General features: G+C 40.3%; 1 protein-coding gene across 2 annotated transcripts in view; it reads right to left on the reverse strand.

Moving 5' to 3' along the window:
* The window catches only part of HMGXB4 (HMG box domain containing 4), a 39,482-nt gene that overhangs the window by 595 nt on the left and 24,484 nt on the right, over positions 1–14,403 (reverse strand). For both annotated transcript variants that reach the window (XM_011978979.1, XM_011978978.1), the window contains 6 exons: positions 11,707–11,788; positions 9,744–9,808; positions 8,041–8,146; positions 7,081–7,250; positions 2,396–2,518; positions 97–1,902 (listed from right to left, as the gene is read on the reverse strand). In XM_011978979.1, coding sequence (XP_011834369.1) covers positions 1,858–1,902; positions 2,396–2,518; positions 7,081–7,250; positions 8,041–8,146; positions 9,744–9,808; positions 11,707–11,788 — 591 coding nt within the window. In that variant the 3' untranslated portion in view covers positions 97–1,857. The remainder of the gene's footprint in view (positions 1–96; positions 1,903–2,395; positions 2,519–7,080; positions 7,251–8,040; positions 8,147–9,743; positions 9,809–11,706; positions 11,789–14,403) is intronic.

A 14,403-nucleotide genomic window follows, 5' to 3' on the forward strand; every position in this document is an offset into this window, starting at 1 on the left:
GCCAGGATGGTCTCGATCTCCTGACCTCGTGATCCGCCCGTCTCGGCCTCCCAAAGTGCTGGGATTACAGGCTTGAGCCACCGCGCCCGGCCCAATGTTCTAATACATGAAATCAAGTTAAGATTTCTGTTCCTCTTGATTTTGGTTCCCAAACAATCCTGTTTCTTTCTCTGTATTCCCAATTAAATCTCAAAACTGCTCTGAGCTGAGAAAGGGATTCAGCAGCCAGAATACCTTTAAGCAACATAGCCCTGTGACAACACTGGTGGGGAGAAGGGAAGAAATTAAATAGGATGCAGACGGGCTACACTGTCCCCGAAGATCTACTTTGATGCTGCAGTGCTGTCTAGGCCAGGAGAAGAAAGCACAGTTAGCTCAGAGCTTGGTGTTGGCAGAGAATCTCACACCAGATTTAAAAACCATCCTGAAGTGCTCAACTGTCTTCTTTCCAACTGGGAAGCAAAAGTCTGGTTCTCTGGAAATGAGGGCAGCTGGGGATGGTAACATTCCTCTTTATTTTACTTTCTAGACATTATTGAAGCCCATGAAGTTCTTTGTAAAGAATTAGAATCCTAACACAATGATTCATTTTTGAGGTAAAATACCTTAATATGTAGATGATTCAGAGTTTTTGGAATAGATCAGGAGGAAGGAAGGAAAGAGGGAAGGAAGGAAGGAAGGAAAGAAAGAATGAAAGAAGGAAGGATGGGAGGGAAGGAAGGAGAAATGACAAATATGTATCTTCCACATGCTGTTGCTGGTGGAGGCTTTTGTTATTAAATTATATATACAGAAATTTACAGGATAAATTAAAATCTAAGAGATTTTAAAGAGTTAAATACACATAATTAAAATACACATTCACACACACATAAATAAACCTACAAGAGAGTGACTTTTGTTCTGTTTTTGCAATTCACTTACATGTGGAATGCAGAACACTGTGTATCTGCCCACCAGGGGAACCGATAAGATGAATCCAAAAATCATGCTGGGCAAAGTTTATCCATAACCACCAAGTAACTAAGCAGCACGGCTTGTGAGGACTTGGTGGTTAACTTCATGCCACCAGTGAAAGACACTAGCTCTTAGTTCTGCAGACTAAATATTCTGGGTTAGCTCAGAATGTATGGAGGTCCAACTGATGGCACTGACAGCTTCACCCTCCAAGGTGTTTTATGCTGCCAGGGCTCACAGAACTCCTTGGCCTCTGTTGAGGCCGCCAATGGTACCAATGATTACAATAAATTTTCAGACATGGACACCTATACAGTAGGAATTGGAATGAACCCCCTACTCAATTCACCTAAGCCACCTTCCTAACTATAATGGGAACAAATTTTATCACCTCCCACCTAGGTCACTTCAAACTGAAAGGCTTTGAATTTTCAGTCAACTGGCATCTTCCCGTTATCTTTCCTATTACATATTTCAGACTAAGACAGGTAAGGCAAATGGTCAGTGATGGGTCTGGAGGTCCAACTGAGTTTGGAAAATAATCACATTTTAGCTGTCCATAAAGAGATGCGCTTGGCACCCAGAACAAGCCCCCAGCCCCCAAGTTACATTGATTTTTAAGGCAGATTTATCCACCACAGGAGAAAAAAGAATCCCAAGCCTGTATTCATGCCAAAATTTCCTCTTGGCTAAACCTTTGCCATTTCATAAAATTATTAAAAGCAAAGTAGTTACAGTCCTATGTATATACTGTACATTATATATATATGTATATATGTATGTATAGATATAAAAATTTAAAACCTACACCCAGAGGCCAGTGAAGGAATCTGGAACAGTCATATATACACAAACCAGCAATGGTGTAGGATAAGGTTTCTGTCCCAGGATTCTTTGCTGTCACAGTCCAGGCATGATGTAAGCAATGTTGTCTAGTGTGTTTGACTGCAAAACAAAGAAAAATGTTCAACTGAAGAGTACTTTACCTTGGTTTCCTGACATGTTTCTTTGTTCAAGGAGAGAGATAAAAAAATCAAATGGAGTTAGAAAAACAGGTGAGAATGAAGACGGCATCCTGTTGTTTGTTATGCTAGGAACTTTTCTGCTGACTTCTCCCATTAATCCTAGTAAAAAAGAGGGAGACAATTCCTGTACCGTCTTTGGGTGTAGAATAGCAAACAGGAAACACAGGAATCGCAGTACCTCGAGGGCGAGAATGCTGCTTTCTTAAGCACTATTTTGGTAAATGGCTTGTTTTCTAGTTTCAGTGAAAGCGCAGCATGCATTTGATAATATAGCATCATGTTCCACGAGCTAACAGATAAAGGAAGCACTATGTGTCACAAAGCCTTATGAGCCTGTGTCTGACAGTGTTCATTAAGGCAGGGCATCTCTGATGCCCAATGGGTCTGACCCTAAAAATCCAGGGAAAACTCACCAAGACCTGTTTGGGACAGCCATTCAATTCAGGTAGTTGTGTGGTGAGACATGCCAAGGGGCCAAGGGCACAGATAATGGAATCCAGAAGCACTGACAAACTGCCAGACACAGCCACCATACCCTGAAAAGGAGAGGAGGTTGTTGCTTGAGTCACACTCCTGATGCTCTCTCTGTGTTCAGGCTGACTTCCTCACACAGTACTTTAAATCCTAGGCAGTTCTAATCTTACAATTCGAAACTTTATAGCAGAAATGGAAAGTTTACTCTGATAACTCTGTAAGTTGTTTAGAAAGAAAACTTTTACAACACATTCCCAGGTTTCCTTTCTATAATCCTAGCCCATCTTACCTTCTGTGTGACCTTGGGGAGGTCAAATACTTAACTTCTGTCTCTTTAACAGGAATAGTAAAAAATGCTTTACTTACTCTGGAGAGCTGTTGGTAAGATTTGTGATGATGTATGCAAAGTGTATCTGTTATAAACTCCACAAATATAGCTCAGATGTGATTACTATGAGAATCCTACAACCCTACATGTATGTAGCTTTTGATAGCTGATGATATAATTTTTCTTTTCTTTTTTTTTTTTGAGTCAGAGTCTTGCTCTGTCGCCCAGGCTGGAGTGCAGTGGCCGGATCTCAGCTCACTGCAAGCTCTGCCTCCCGGGTTCACACCATTCTTCTGCCTCAGCCTCCCGAGTAGCTGGGACTACAGGCGCCCGCCACCTCGCCCGGCTAGTTTTTTGTATTTTTAGTAGAGACGCGGGGTTTCACCATGTTAGCCAGGATGGTCTCGATCTCCTGACCTCGTGATCCGCCCGTCTCGGCCTCCCAAAGTGCTGGGATTACAGGCTTGAGCTACCGCGCCCGGCCTGATGATATAATTTTTCTAGGTTGAGTTGTTCACTCTCAAAGAGAGGTGAATTTGGTTCAAATTTTAACATTTTATGTAATTCATAGTTATATATTTGTGATTCAAAGAGATAAGAAAGACTGTTGCTACTGCCCAGTTCTTGTATAATCTGCTTTAACTAGAAACACTGTAAGGATACGTCATGTTGGGAAGCAGCACAGCAGAGTCCTTAAGAAAATGAGCTCTGGATTCAAGACTGCCCGGGTCCAGATCCTGGCTCCACTACTCACTGTTTTGTACCTGGGCAAGTTGCTTACTATGCTGTGCCTGTAAAATACTAACAGCATCTGCAGCAGATGGGATTGAGATAATAGATATAATATACTTGGGATGGTGCTTAATACACGGTTAAGTACTCAAAAAATATCAGTAATTATGACTATTATTATCAACATCTTGATCTTCAAAATTGCATTTCTGGCTGTCTTTTGGGTCTCTCCTTTTGGACATTTCTCCATCTCAACATGCTGTAAGGAAGAATAACCTTCCCATCCAAATCTAACCCTCCTTTTAGCATCCATTTCTCTGCCAGAGTCACCACCATTCACATAACTGCCCAGTTTCAAGGCCAAGCCATCAATGACTCTTCCTTTCCCTCATCCTCCTTGTCAACATCTCCCCTCTATACTTTCTGAGGGCAGCAGTGCAGTAAGAGGTTAAGAATCTGGACCTTGAGGTCACATTCCAAATTCAAGTCTCTGCTTTACCACTTAGGGGCTGAAGTCTAGAGAAAGTGACTTCACCTCTTCAAGTCTGTTTATTCTTCTGTAAAATAGGGGGAACAAAAATTCTGTCTTACAAAGCTGCAGTGTGAATTAAATGATGTAATTCATATTAAGCACTCTGAACCAAAGTTGGGTAAGCATTCAATAAAATGTTAATATATAGGGAAAATAATATCTAAAACCCCAAAAATGTAAGTAATTAGCAATATTATTCTATTACCTTTGCCCTATAGTTATTTATAGCTAATTTATCTTTGTCACATCTAGACTTGGATTGTTGTTATAACTTCTCCCCAATTCTGGTCTCTTTTCACTTCCAATCTAAAATAAAAGATATTCTCAGAGAAAAGTAAATGAGAGCTCTGATCTCATCCCTTTCCACTCTAAAAACCCCTGTAGTTCCCCAACAGTAAAGTATACACACTTCAGAATGTCTATGAAGTCCCTCTGCAATTTGAGTTCTAGCCTTAACTTTCTTAAGATATATATATATGTGTATTTTTTAATTTTTATTTTTTTTGAGACAGGGTCTCACTCTGTTGCCCAGGCTGGATGGTGGATGGAGTGCAGTGGTGTGATCTCAGCTCACTGCAACCTCCACCTCCCGGTTGAAGCAATTCTCCTGCCTCAGCCTCATAAGTAGCTAGGATTACAGGTGTGCACTATCACGACTGGCGAATTTTTGTATTTTTAGTAGAGACAGGGTTCTGTCATGTTGGCCAGGCGGGTCTCAAAACTGCTGGCCTCAAGTGATCCTCTCATTTTGGCTCCTAAAGTGCTGGGATTACAGGTATGAGCCAGAGTGCTCAGCCTCTAGCCTTAATTATCTAACTTATGCATTGTATGTTCTAGTTTTACTGCTAAAATGATGAACATTAATTTACTGTTGAACATATTATTTTGATAATTATATGTCCATTATGATGTACATTAAAAAAATAGAATATAACCCTTGAGATGTCATGAATGTCATATAAAAGCATAGACAAGTTTATTTAAATAAAACTGTAAAGTAAATAATAGTGTAAGTGGTATGTGGAAATTGTAAAATTACGGGGATCTATGCAAATGATTAAATTCAGGCCAAAAGTGGATTAGAGGGAGAATGGGGAAAAATTGCTAATGGGTACCGGGTTTCTTTTAGGGGTAGTAATATGTTTTGGAATGAAATAGTAGTGATTCACAATTCTGTGAATAATCTAAAAATCACTAAATTCTGCACTTTAAAGGGGTGAACTTTGTGCTTACTAAACTAAATGGAAATATCTGGGAAAATTCAGAATATGCTTAAAACAAACCGTTTTTACTTCTTATGAAATTAAGAATGATTAAATATGAAAAATAAGTAAGGTCACAGAATATTTCTTCTGGAAATACCTATATCCATTCAGATATCGAGACTATATGAAAGTGCTGAAGTTCTTTTGACTCCTGCTAAGTTTTTTAGAAACTAGCCAAAGAATTTAGATACAGCTTCAGCTCTTGTGGCCTTTGGCATTTTATTTGTTGAATAATTCAGTTTCCACACTGAAGCAAGTGATTAATTTTACATTCCTACACTAATTTCTTAGCTTAAAAATGGCTTTAGTAGCTTAGACTGGCTTCTTTGCTGAAATGTCTTACTATAACTTGGTAGAAAGCAGAACTACTATACTACTGAGTCAGCTAAGGGGACAGTATAGTTAGAAATTGAATATGGTGATAGAAACAAAACACCACAGCTGTGCAGGTTAAGTGATTTTGAAATCGAAGCTTAAAAGGACAAAAATCTCCCTAGGGCACATAGCACTGTATAATTTAAGTGCAGAGTACTGGAGAGCTGGGTACTTAACTTCTCCATTTGCTACCTATTTTCAAAATAGAAGAACTCTTAATCTCCTATACAATTGAATCTATTCAAGACTTTGCTGGAATTGCACAGAAAAATGCAAAGTCTCTTAGAAGTAGACAGAAGTAATCAAAACTGCTATGGAATTTGTACTCATCGTTTTTCTTGCCTTTTTGTTTTTGTTTTTTTAAAATAGATAGGGTTTTGCTCTGTCACTCAAGCTGGAATGCAGTGCAGCAATAATAGCTTACAGCCTTTGAGCTCCTGGGCTGAAGCAATCCATCTGCCTTAGCCTTCCAAGTAGCTGGGTCTACAGGTGTGCACCACTATACCTGGCTAATTTTTAAATTTTTTGTAAAAATGGGGTCTCGCTATGTTGCCCAGGCTGCTCTCCAACTCCTGGCCTCAAGCAATCCTCCTGCCTCAGTCTCCCAAATTGCTAGGATTACATACATGGGCCACCGTGCCCAGCCGCCACTGCATTTCTTCTTTTTTTTCTCTTTGTGATGGAGTCTCACTCTGTCGCCCAGGCTGGAATACAGTAGTGCGATCTCGATTCACTGCAACCTCCGCCTCCCAGGTTCAAGCGATTCTCCTGCCTCAGCCTCCTGAGTAGCTAGGACCACAGGTGCACACCACCACGCCTGGCTCATTTTTGTATTTTTAGTAGAGACAGGGTTTCACCAATTGGCCAAGCTGGTCTCGAACTCCTGACCTTGTGATCCGCCGGCCTCGGCCTCCCAAAGTGCTGGGATTACAGGCATGAGCCACCACGCCCAGCCCCATTTTTATTTCTTTTAAATTTTTTGAATATATGTATTTTTTGAGATGGAGTCTCCCTATGCTTGCCAGGCTGGTCTCGAACTCCTGGCCTTAAGTGATTCTCCCAGCTAGGCCTCCCAAATTAGGATTACAGGCGTGAGCCACTGCGCCCAGTCTCCACTGCATTTAAAAAAAAAAAAAATAAGTTACAGGGTATTCCAATTTCTTTTTGTGCCATTGTTTCAATAGGATATCATTAGTGAAACTTTGAGAGCTAATAGGTAGACTGAATATCTCTACAGATATTTCTGTTATCATTATATCTTCTATATCACTGCATCCTGAGTACCTGGCATAATTTAGCATAAAGTAGATGCTCAATACATGTATGTAAAATGAGTGAATGAATCCAAATTATATGGGAAACTGTAGTCACGCTGCTGATAGTTGTATTCACCTCAGTTTCCTGCAGACGGTGTCCAATGAGGCTTAGGGACTCTCCCAACAGCTGAAGATGAGCAGCAACATCAATGGGCTCTGTCTCAGGGGCTTTGGCTGGTGAGGCTGGTAAGAGCATGGTGGTGGGTGGGGATTTCTTCTGGGGTGACAGTACTCCTACAGAAGAGGCTGAGAACAGAGCAATGAGGCAGAGAGGTAAAACTTGCCTACAGCCTTGAACAACACAAAATTGTTCTTCCTGATTTTTCCTTTTTATGAACTATACCAGGCATTAGCAAAATTGCGGCCTGTGGGCTAAATTCAGTCCATGGTCTCCTTTTTTTTTTACGGCCTGTGAGCTAAGAATAGTTTTACATTCTTAAAGGGTTATAGAAAAACAAAGAATATGTGACAGAGAATGTGAGAATGCATACAGCACACAAGGCCTATAATATTTACTCTCTGGACCTATTTTTTTTTTTTTTTGAGATGAAGTTTTGCTCTTGTTGCCCAGGCTGGAGTGCAATGGCACGATCTCAGCTCACCACAACCTCCACCTCCCGGGTTCAAGCAATTCTCCTGCTTTGGCCTCCCCGGTAGCTGGGATTACAAGTATGCGCCACCATGCCTGGCTAATTTTGTATTTTCAGTAGAGATAGGGTTTCTCCATGTTGGTTAGGCTGGTCTCGAACTCCCAACCTCAGGTGATCCACCCACCTTGGCCTCCCAAAGTGCTGGGATTACAGGCATGAGCCACTGCGCCTGGTCTACTCTCTGGACCTTTAAAGCAAAAGTTTGCTGACTTCTGATTTACATTTTCTAAATTTGAACATCTCTTTTTGGTAGCCTGTAACATTCAGTAATAATACCTGGGAATCAAGGTCCACTTCTAATATTGCAAGCTTTTTTCCCAGTTTCTTAGCAAGGAAGCAAAATTCACATGCTTTAGAGAAAAGCAGGATGGGGATGTGGTCACTACCTTTGACTTTCATGGAACCTTCTGAGCTGGATGCTTTCCTTTTCACAGTTGTGGCTTCTGCTTTGTTCTGTTTGTGCTGCAGATACTGAGCTTTTTGCTTCCAAATCTGCAATAACGTCAGTGAACATTAAATTAAAATAAATTTAAAAGGACAAAAAAGTAAAAGGAAAAGCAGTTATGAAAGAACAAAATGGAGAAAAGAAAGGCAATAGTAGGAGGCAGGCAGGCAGAGGGTTAATGCTAACTTTTAAGCTGGGGGTCACTGAACTGACTTCAGACAGCTGACTACATTAATATCTTTTTTTTTGAGACGGAGTCTCGCTCTGTCGCCCAGGCTGGAGTGCAGTGGCCGGATCTCAGCTCACTGCAAGCTCCGCCTCCCGGGTTTACGCCATTCTCCTGCCTCAGCCTCCCGAGTAGCTGGGACTACAAGCGCCCACCACCTCGCCCGGCTAGTTTTTTTTTTTTTTGTATTTTTTAGTAGAGACAGGGTTTCACCGGGTTAGCCAGGATGGTCTCGATCTCCTGACCTCGTGATCCACCCGTCTCGGCCTCCCAAAGTGCTGGGATTACAGGCTTGAGCCACCGCGCCCGGCTTACATTAATATCTTAGTAGAGGACTATAAACATTCCTCAATGCTAATGGTCAAATCTTGGCACTGATTTTTAGATCACTGTAAGGTGAAATGTAAAATCACAGATTAAACATCTGATTCAATATAATGTCTCTGTGGTTCTTCTAATCTGCTGGTTGGCAATACCAACACAACAGCAGGATAACAATAACATGGAAAACAAAAACTAAGGATAATCTATCTGGGTGAAAAATAGTTGTTCATCTAGATGACATATTGCTCCTATATGACCTTCATATCATAAGTCTCAATGATTCAGGTATGACTGTTTTTTGTTTTTTTTTGAGATGGAGTTTTGCTCTTGTTGCCCAAGCTGGAGTACAATGGCAAGATCTTGGCTCAGTGCAACCTCTGCCTCCGGGGTTCAAGCGATTCTCCTGCCTCAGCCTCGCGAGTAGCTGGGATTACAGGCATGCACCACCAAGCCCGGCTAATTTTTTGTATTTTTAGTAGAAATGGGGTTTCGCCATGTTGGCCAGGCTAGTCTCAAACTCCTGACCTCAGGTGATCCACCTGCCTCAGGCTCCCAAAGTGCTGGAATTACAGGCGTGAGCCACCATGCCCAGTCCAGATATGACTGTTTATCAGTGTCTTACTAGCTTCTTGACAGTAGGGTACATTATTTGGTAATGGTTGATGAGGATAATGACCTTGAACCTGGTTACCTAGTAAGCACATTCTCATGTTTTTATTGTCTGCAGTGACTGCTAAGTGGATAACTTTCCTCAGTTCTCAGACCATGACTGATTACTAGGTGTTTTCAGTAAAGGGCTCTGATTTTATAATTTAACACTTTAGTTATGCCTCAACTTAGATCATCTTTTGGCTCAAATGTAACACTGTTGGAAAAAACTAGACCAGGTTAGAAGACAGCCTTGCTATAGCTAAATCCTCATGTACAGTGAACTGGCACTAACAGTGTTATGCCCTCTGCTAAACCATTTTCTATTGATTTGTAATTTTCTTCACTATTTTCAGTGCTGTCTGGCTGGCTGGTCTATGGAAGAATTAGGTATTTTGGAAGGCAAGAAGCACTGAAAAATACGTTTGTTAAGAAAGTATACTTACCAGTTTGTCTTTTTCTGGCAATTGCTTCCACACCTCAGCCAGTTTTTTACTAAGTTCCCCAAAATCTGGCATAAAAGAGTAAAACACTCAATACAGTAAAGGGTTAGCTATTAACAAAACAGAAGATTGGTGAGAGCAAAAACTGTGAAAAGGGTTTTGAAGGTCAGATTTAAATATTGCAAGATTCTCTGAGAAAACCAACCCCAATCCCATTGCTTTTCTTTGATTTTTTTCTATAGGGAAGGGGATGTTTTGATGGTCACAAGACAGTCTCAACTCCTAACCCATCTACTCCCTAGGGATTTATTCCTTAAGCATCTTTCTAGTGTCTCTTTTTGAGACTGAGTCTGGCTCTGTTGCTCAGGTTGGAGTGCAGTGGTGTGATAATGGCTCACAGCAGCCTCAACCACCTGGGCTCAAACCACCCTCTCACCTCTACCCCCCAAGTAGCTGGGACCACAGGCACAGGCTACCACACCTAGCTAATTTAAAAAAAAAATTTTTTTTTTTGAGATGGAGTCTCGCTCTGTTGCCCAGGCTGGAGTGAAGTGGAGTGATCTTGACTCACTGCAACTTCCGCCTCCTGGGTTCAAGTGATTCTCCTGCCTCAGCCTCCGGAGTAGCTGGGATTACAGGTGTGCACCAAAATGCTCGGCTAATTTTTGTATTTTTAGTAGAGACAGGGTTTCACCATGTTGGCCAGGCTGGTCTTGAACTCCTGACCTCATGTAATCCACCCACCTCGGCCTCCCAAAGTGTTGGGATTACAGGCATGAGTCACTGTGACTGGCTATTTTTAAAAATTATTATTTGTAGAGATGAGGTCTCATTATGTTGCCCAAGTTGGTCTCAAACTCCTGGGCTCCAGCAATTCTCCTACTTCAGCCTCCCGAAGTGCTGAGATTATAGGCATGAGCCACTGCATCCTCCCTCTGGTGTCTTTAATTTGATCCCACAATACAAGGCCTATCAACTTAGGTTAAAAAATATGTGTAGAATTTGAAAAAAGGTGTTAGGTTTTTACCAAATTTCTGAACAATTAGAACCAAAGAAGGATTTCCCTAGAGCAGCTCAGAAGCAATCCTCTAGATGCGTAATCTTACCCTTCCACTGTATAACAGTTTTATGCTTTATAAAGCATATTCATGTGTGCCTCACTGCGGCCTTTTGGAGTTGGTAGGGCAGCGATTTTACACATTAGGTAAAGGAAATCTGTAGCGGTTAAGTGACATGTGTCTCACCTCATTAACTTCTAATACAGAGACAAATACAGACAGTCCCTGACTTATGATGGTTTGACTTTTGATTTTTCAATATGTACTCAGTAAAAACTGTACTTCTAGTACCCATACAACCATTCTGTTTTTCACTTTCAGTACAGTATTCAATACATTACACAAGATATTCAACACTTTATTATAAAACAGGCTTTGTGTTAAATGACCTTGCTCAAGTGTAGGCAAATGTTAAGTGTCCTGAGCACATTTAAGGCCCACCTTAAATGTGTTCTGTAGGTTAGGTGTATTAAATGCATTTTTGACTTACAGTATTTTCAACTTTCAATGGGTTTATCGGGATGTAACACTATCGTAACTTGAAGAGCATCTTTACAACAATATAATACAAGACATCTCATCATAACTTTATATCCAAGGGCAGTTTAAGGAAAAGGCCAATTGTAGAATCTTGGAAATAAACAATTGTATATTTTTGTGCATTTATGTATGTGCTTTATAACATTTATTTTTACGTACTTTCCCACCTTATCAGTTTAAGAGATATGTATAGAAAGTTCATCTCTTTTACAGATGAGGTAAACTAAGGCAAAATCTAAAGTGATTTGTAGAGCTGAGGAAAGAAACAAGATTATCTATGCTCTAATGCTACAGGAAGAAGAAATTAACTGCACTGCTTCAAGATATAAATGGAAAGCAAAAGCGCTACAGATCAGCAAAGTTCTTACCTATACCTGGATGGTCAGCCACAATGGTCACGCGATACTCTTTACAGAACACCTGGTAGGCCGACATGTTCTTCTTTTTTGGCTAGTGCCACATAGAAGATACAACAGGGTAAGACTTGATTAGAACCCAAGTTTAGTAATGCTGAATCCACAGTAATAAAATAGAAGGATACCTAAACTTTTTCATCAAGGGAAGAGTTCCAAACTACTAACCAGCTTTCCTAAACAGAATAATAATTCTTTTTTTTTTTTGAGATGGAGTCTTGCTCTGTCGCCCAGGCTGGAGTGCAGTGGCGCAATCTTGGTTCACTGTAACCTCCCCTCCTGGGTTCAAGCGATTCTTCTGCCTCAGCCTTCCAAGTAGCTGAGATTACAGGTGCCCACCACCATGCCTGGCTAATTTTTATATTTTTACTAGAGATGGGGTTTCACCATGTTGGCCAGGCTGTTCTCGAACTCCTGACCTCAGGTGATGCGCCCACCTCGGCCTCCCAAAGAGCTGGGATTACAGACGTGAGCCACCGTGCCTGGCCAGGAAAATACATTTTTAATCCATGTTACTTACCACTTAGAGATGAACATCAGTTTTAATTTTAGTAGGTAAAAACCACATGCTAAATTATTTGTAAAGACCTTCCTTCTCCCTATATACAATCCCATGTGACATATTTCTTTCAGAATTCAGTGTTAAGAAAATCTTTATCACTCCTGGGGTATCTATTTTTCTCACCTTTGAAAATCTGAACCATATAATTTCCTTTTAAACTCTGGAGCCAGAAATGCAAGAGCCAAATCTATGTTCTTTTTGCTTCTCTGGTTTTGATTTCTAGTCTTGTAATTTCCATCATCCTGCTTTTATTGTCATTTGTAGCTTCTCATTATTGGACTATTCACATTCTTTGGGTTCAAGGTAAGAAGCGAATAAATAACTGAAGACAATTCTTTGGTAGTCACTGTCAGATGAAATGTCTTCAACAAACTGCTCTGTACTACCTGAGGCATGTTTGTTCTTCACTATATTCTGACCCAATGCCAAAAGGAATATATGATTTTTGAGAAACAAAATCAAATTATTTTTAAAGTCAGTTCAATAAGAGACATATAAAACAGATGATTATATTTTTATGCATTCCATTTTACAATTATACATGGTCTAAGGGGAAAAAGTTAAGTTTTTTCTATCAAGAAAGAGACATGCAATTAGATTCATCTATCCAAATTTCTCATTGTGAGGATGGGAAAAAATAAAGTCAGAGAAATTGTAACTTGCTGAGGGTACCATCACTAAGCTAGTAGTAACACTAGACCCTGGCAGTTATAACCACAACCCAGGTAGCCCTGACTTTCAGGGTTATGGGCCCAAGAAAGAATATATGTTGCTCCCTTACAGAAAAAGTTAGCTATTTAAAGTAAAGAAAGGGTTATCACTTAATAATCTTAATCTTACAAACAAATATTTTCAGTATGGCTTTCTGCAAAAACTTATCTGGAAGCATCAAAATGTGATTCTCAGTCTTTCATCTATTCCTAGTCCTTTCTGGCCCTACAGTTATTAAAATGATATGAATGTGGCCAGGCGCAGTGGTTCATGCCTGTAATCCCAACATTTTGGGAGGCCGAGGCGGGTGGATCACGAGGTCAGGAGATCAAGAGCATCCTGGCTAACATGGTGAAACCTCGTCTCTACTAAAAATACAAAAAATTGGCCAGCGTGGTGGTAGGCGCCTGTAGTCCCAGCTACTCGGGAGGCTGAGGCAGGAGAATGGTGTGAACCCAGCAGGTAGAGCTTGCAGTGAGCCAAGATTGCGCCACTGCACGCCAGCCTGGGTGACAGAGTGAGACTCCGCCTGAAAAAAAAAAAAAAATGACATGAGTGTTTGGTGCTTTCAACGCCCTTGGGAGCTTTTGTTTGCCTTAAGAATGAGATTTTGGGATGAAAACTAAATCAGTCACACAGTCCTGTCTCATAACTTCAGAGTTGTATTTTGCTTTAAACAAAGCTCGATCGTGCACTCTGCCTAGCTGCCTTAGTTCTTCATGTTGTTCCCACAAAATAATAACCCTCAAAGGACAAAGACTGACTGAGGCTGATGGCAGTAAAAAGCTCATGTGATGACTCTGACTTTAATTCCAAAAGCTATTCTGAAATCATTTGATGAATGGAAATATTCCTAGAACACTTCCCAAGGTAAACTGCTTTGAATGAGATTGCACTTATTTGAGATAAAATTTGTGGTATGTTTGTTAAATTTCATACTAATCTTTTAATCATGGCTTATTTATATGTCTGACATTTACTAGAATACATGATGAAAGAATAATTTGTGGAAGTCTATACGCTGCCAAATCTTTCCCAACTGTACAATCAATCTCACTTCTAAATACTGAGAACATTAGAAAATACATATGCTTGAGAGATTTCATAGCTTATTTGGCCATATTATAAAACTTACAAGGAAGGCATTTAACAACGTTTTCTCAAACACAATATAATACTGTAAAAGGTTAATGTTCCTATTCTATAAGGCTATCCATAGCTGTCACACTAATCACAATTCTTGGCTAATATACTATAGATTCAAATTCACATATTGAAGAAAAAGGTTTCCTTCATAACTCTTACACAGGATTTTATTCAATTATGTAGAAAACAGATTAGCGTTTATTGAGTACCTGTGCTGGGTGGTGGTATAGCAA

Source organism: Mandrillus leucophaeus, unplaced genomic scaffold (assembly GCF_000951045.1).
Source record: "Mandrillus leucophaeus isolate KB7577 unplaced genomic scaffold, Mleu.le_1.0 Scaffold2, whole genome shotgun sequence".
Lineage (NCBI taxonomy): Eukaryota > Metazoa > Chordata > Mammalia > Primates > Cercopithecidae > Mandrillus > Mandrillus leucophaeus.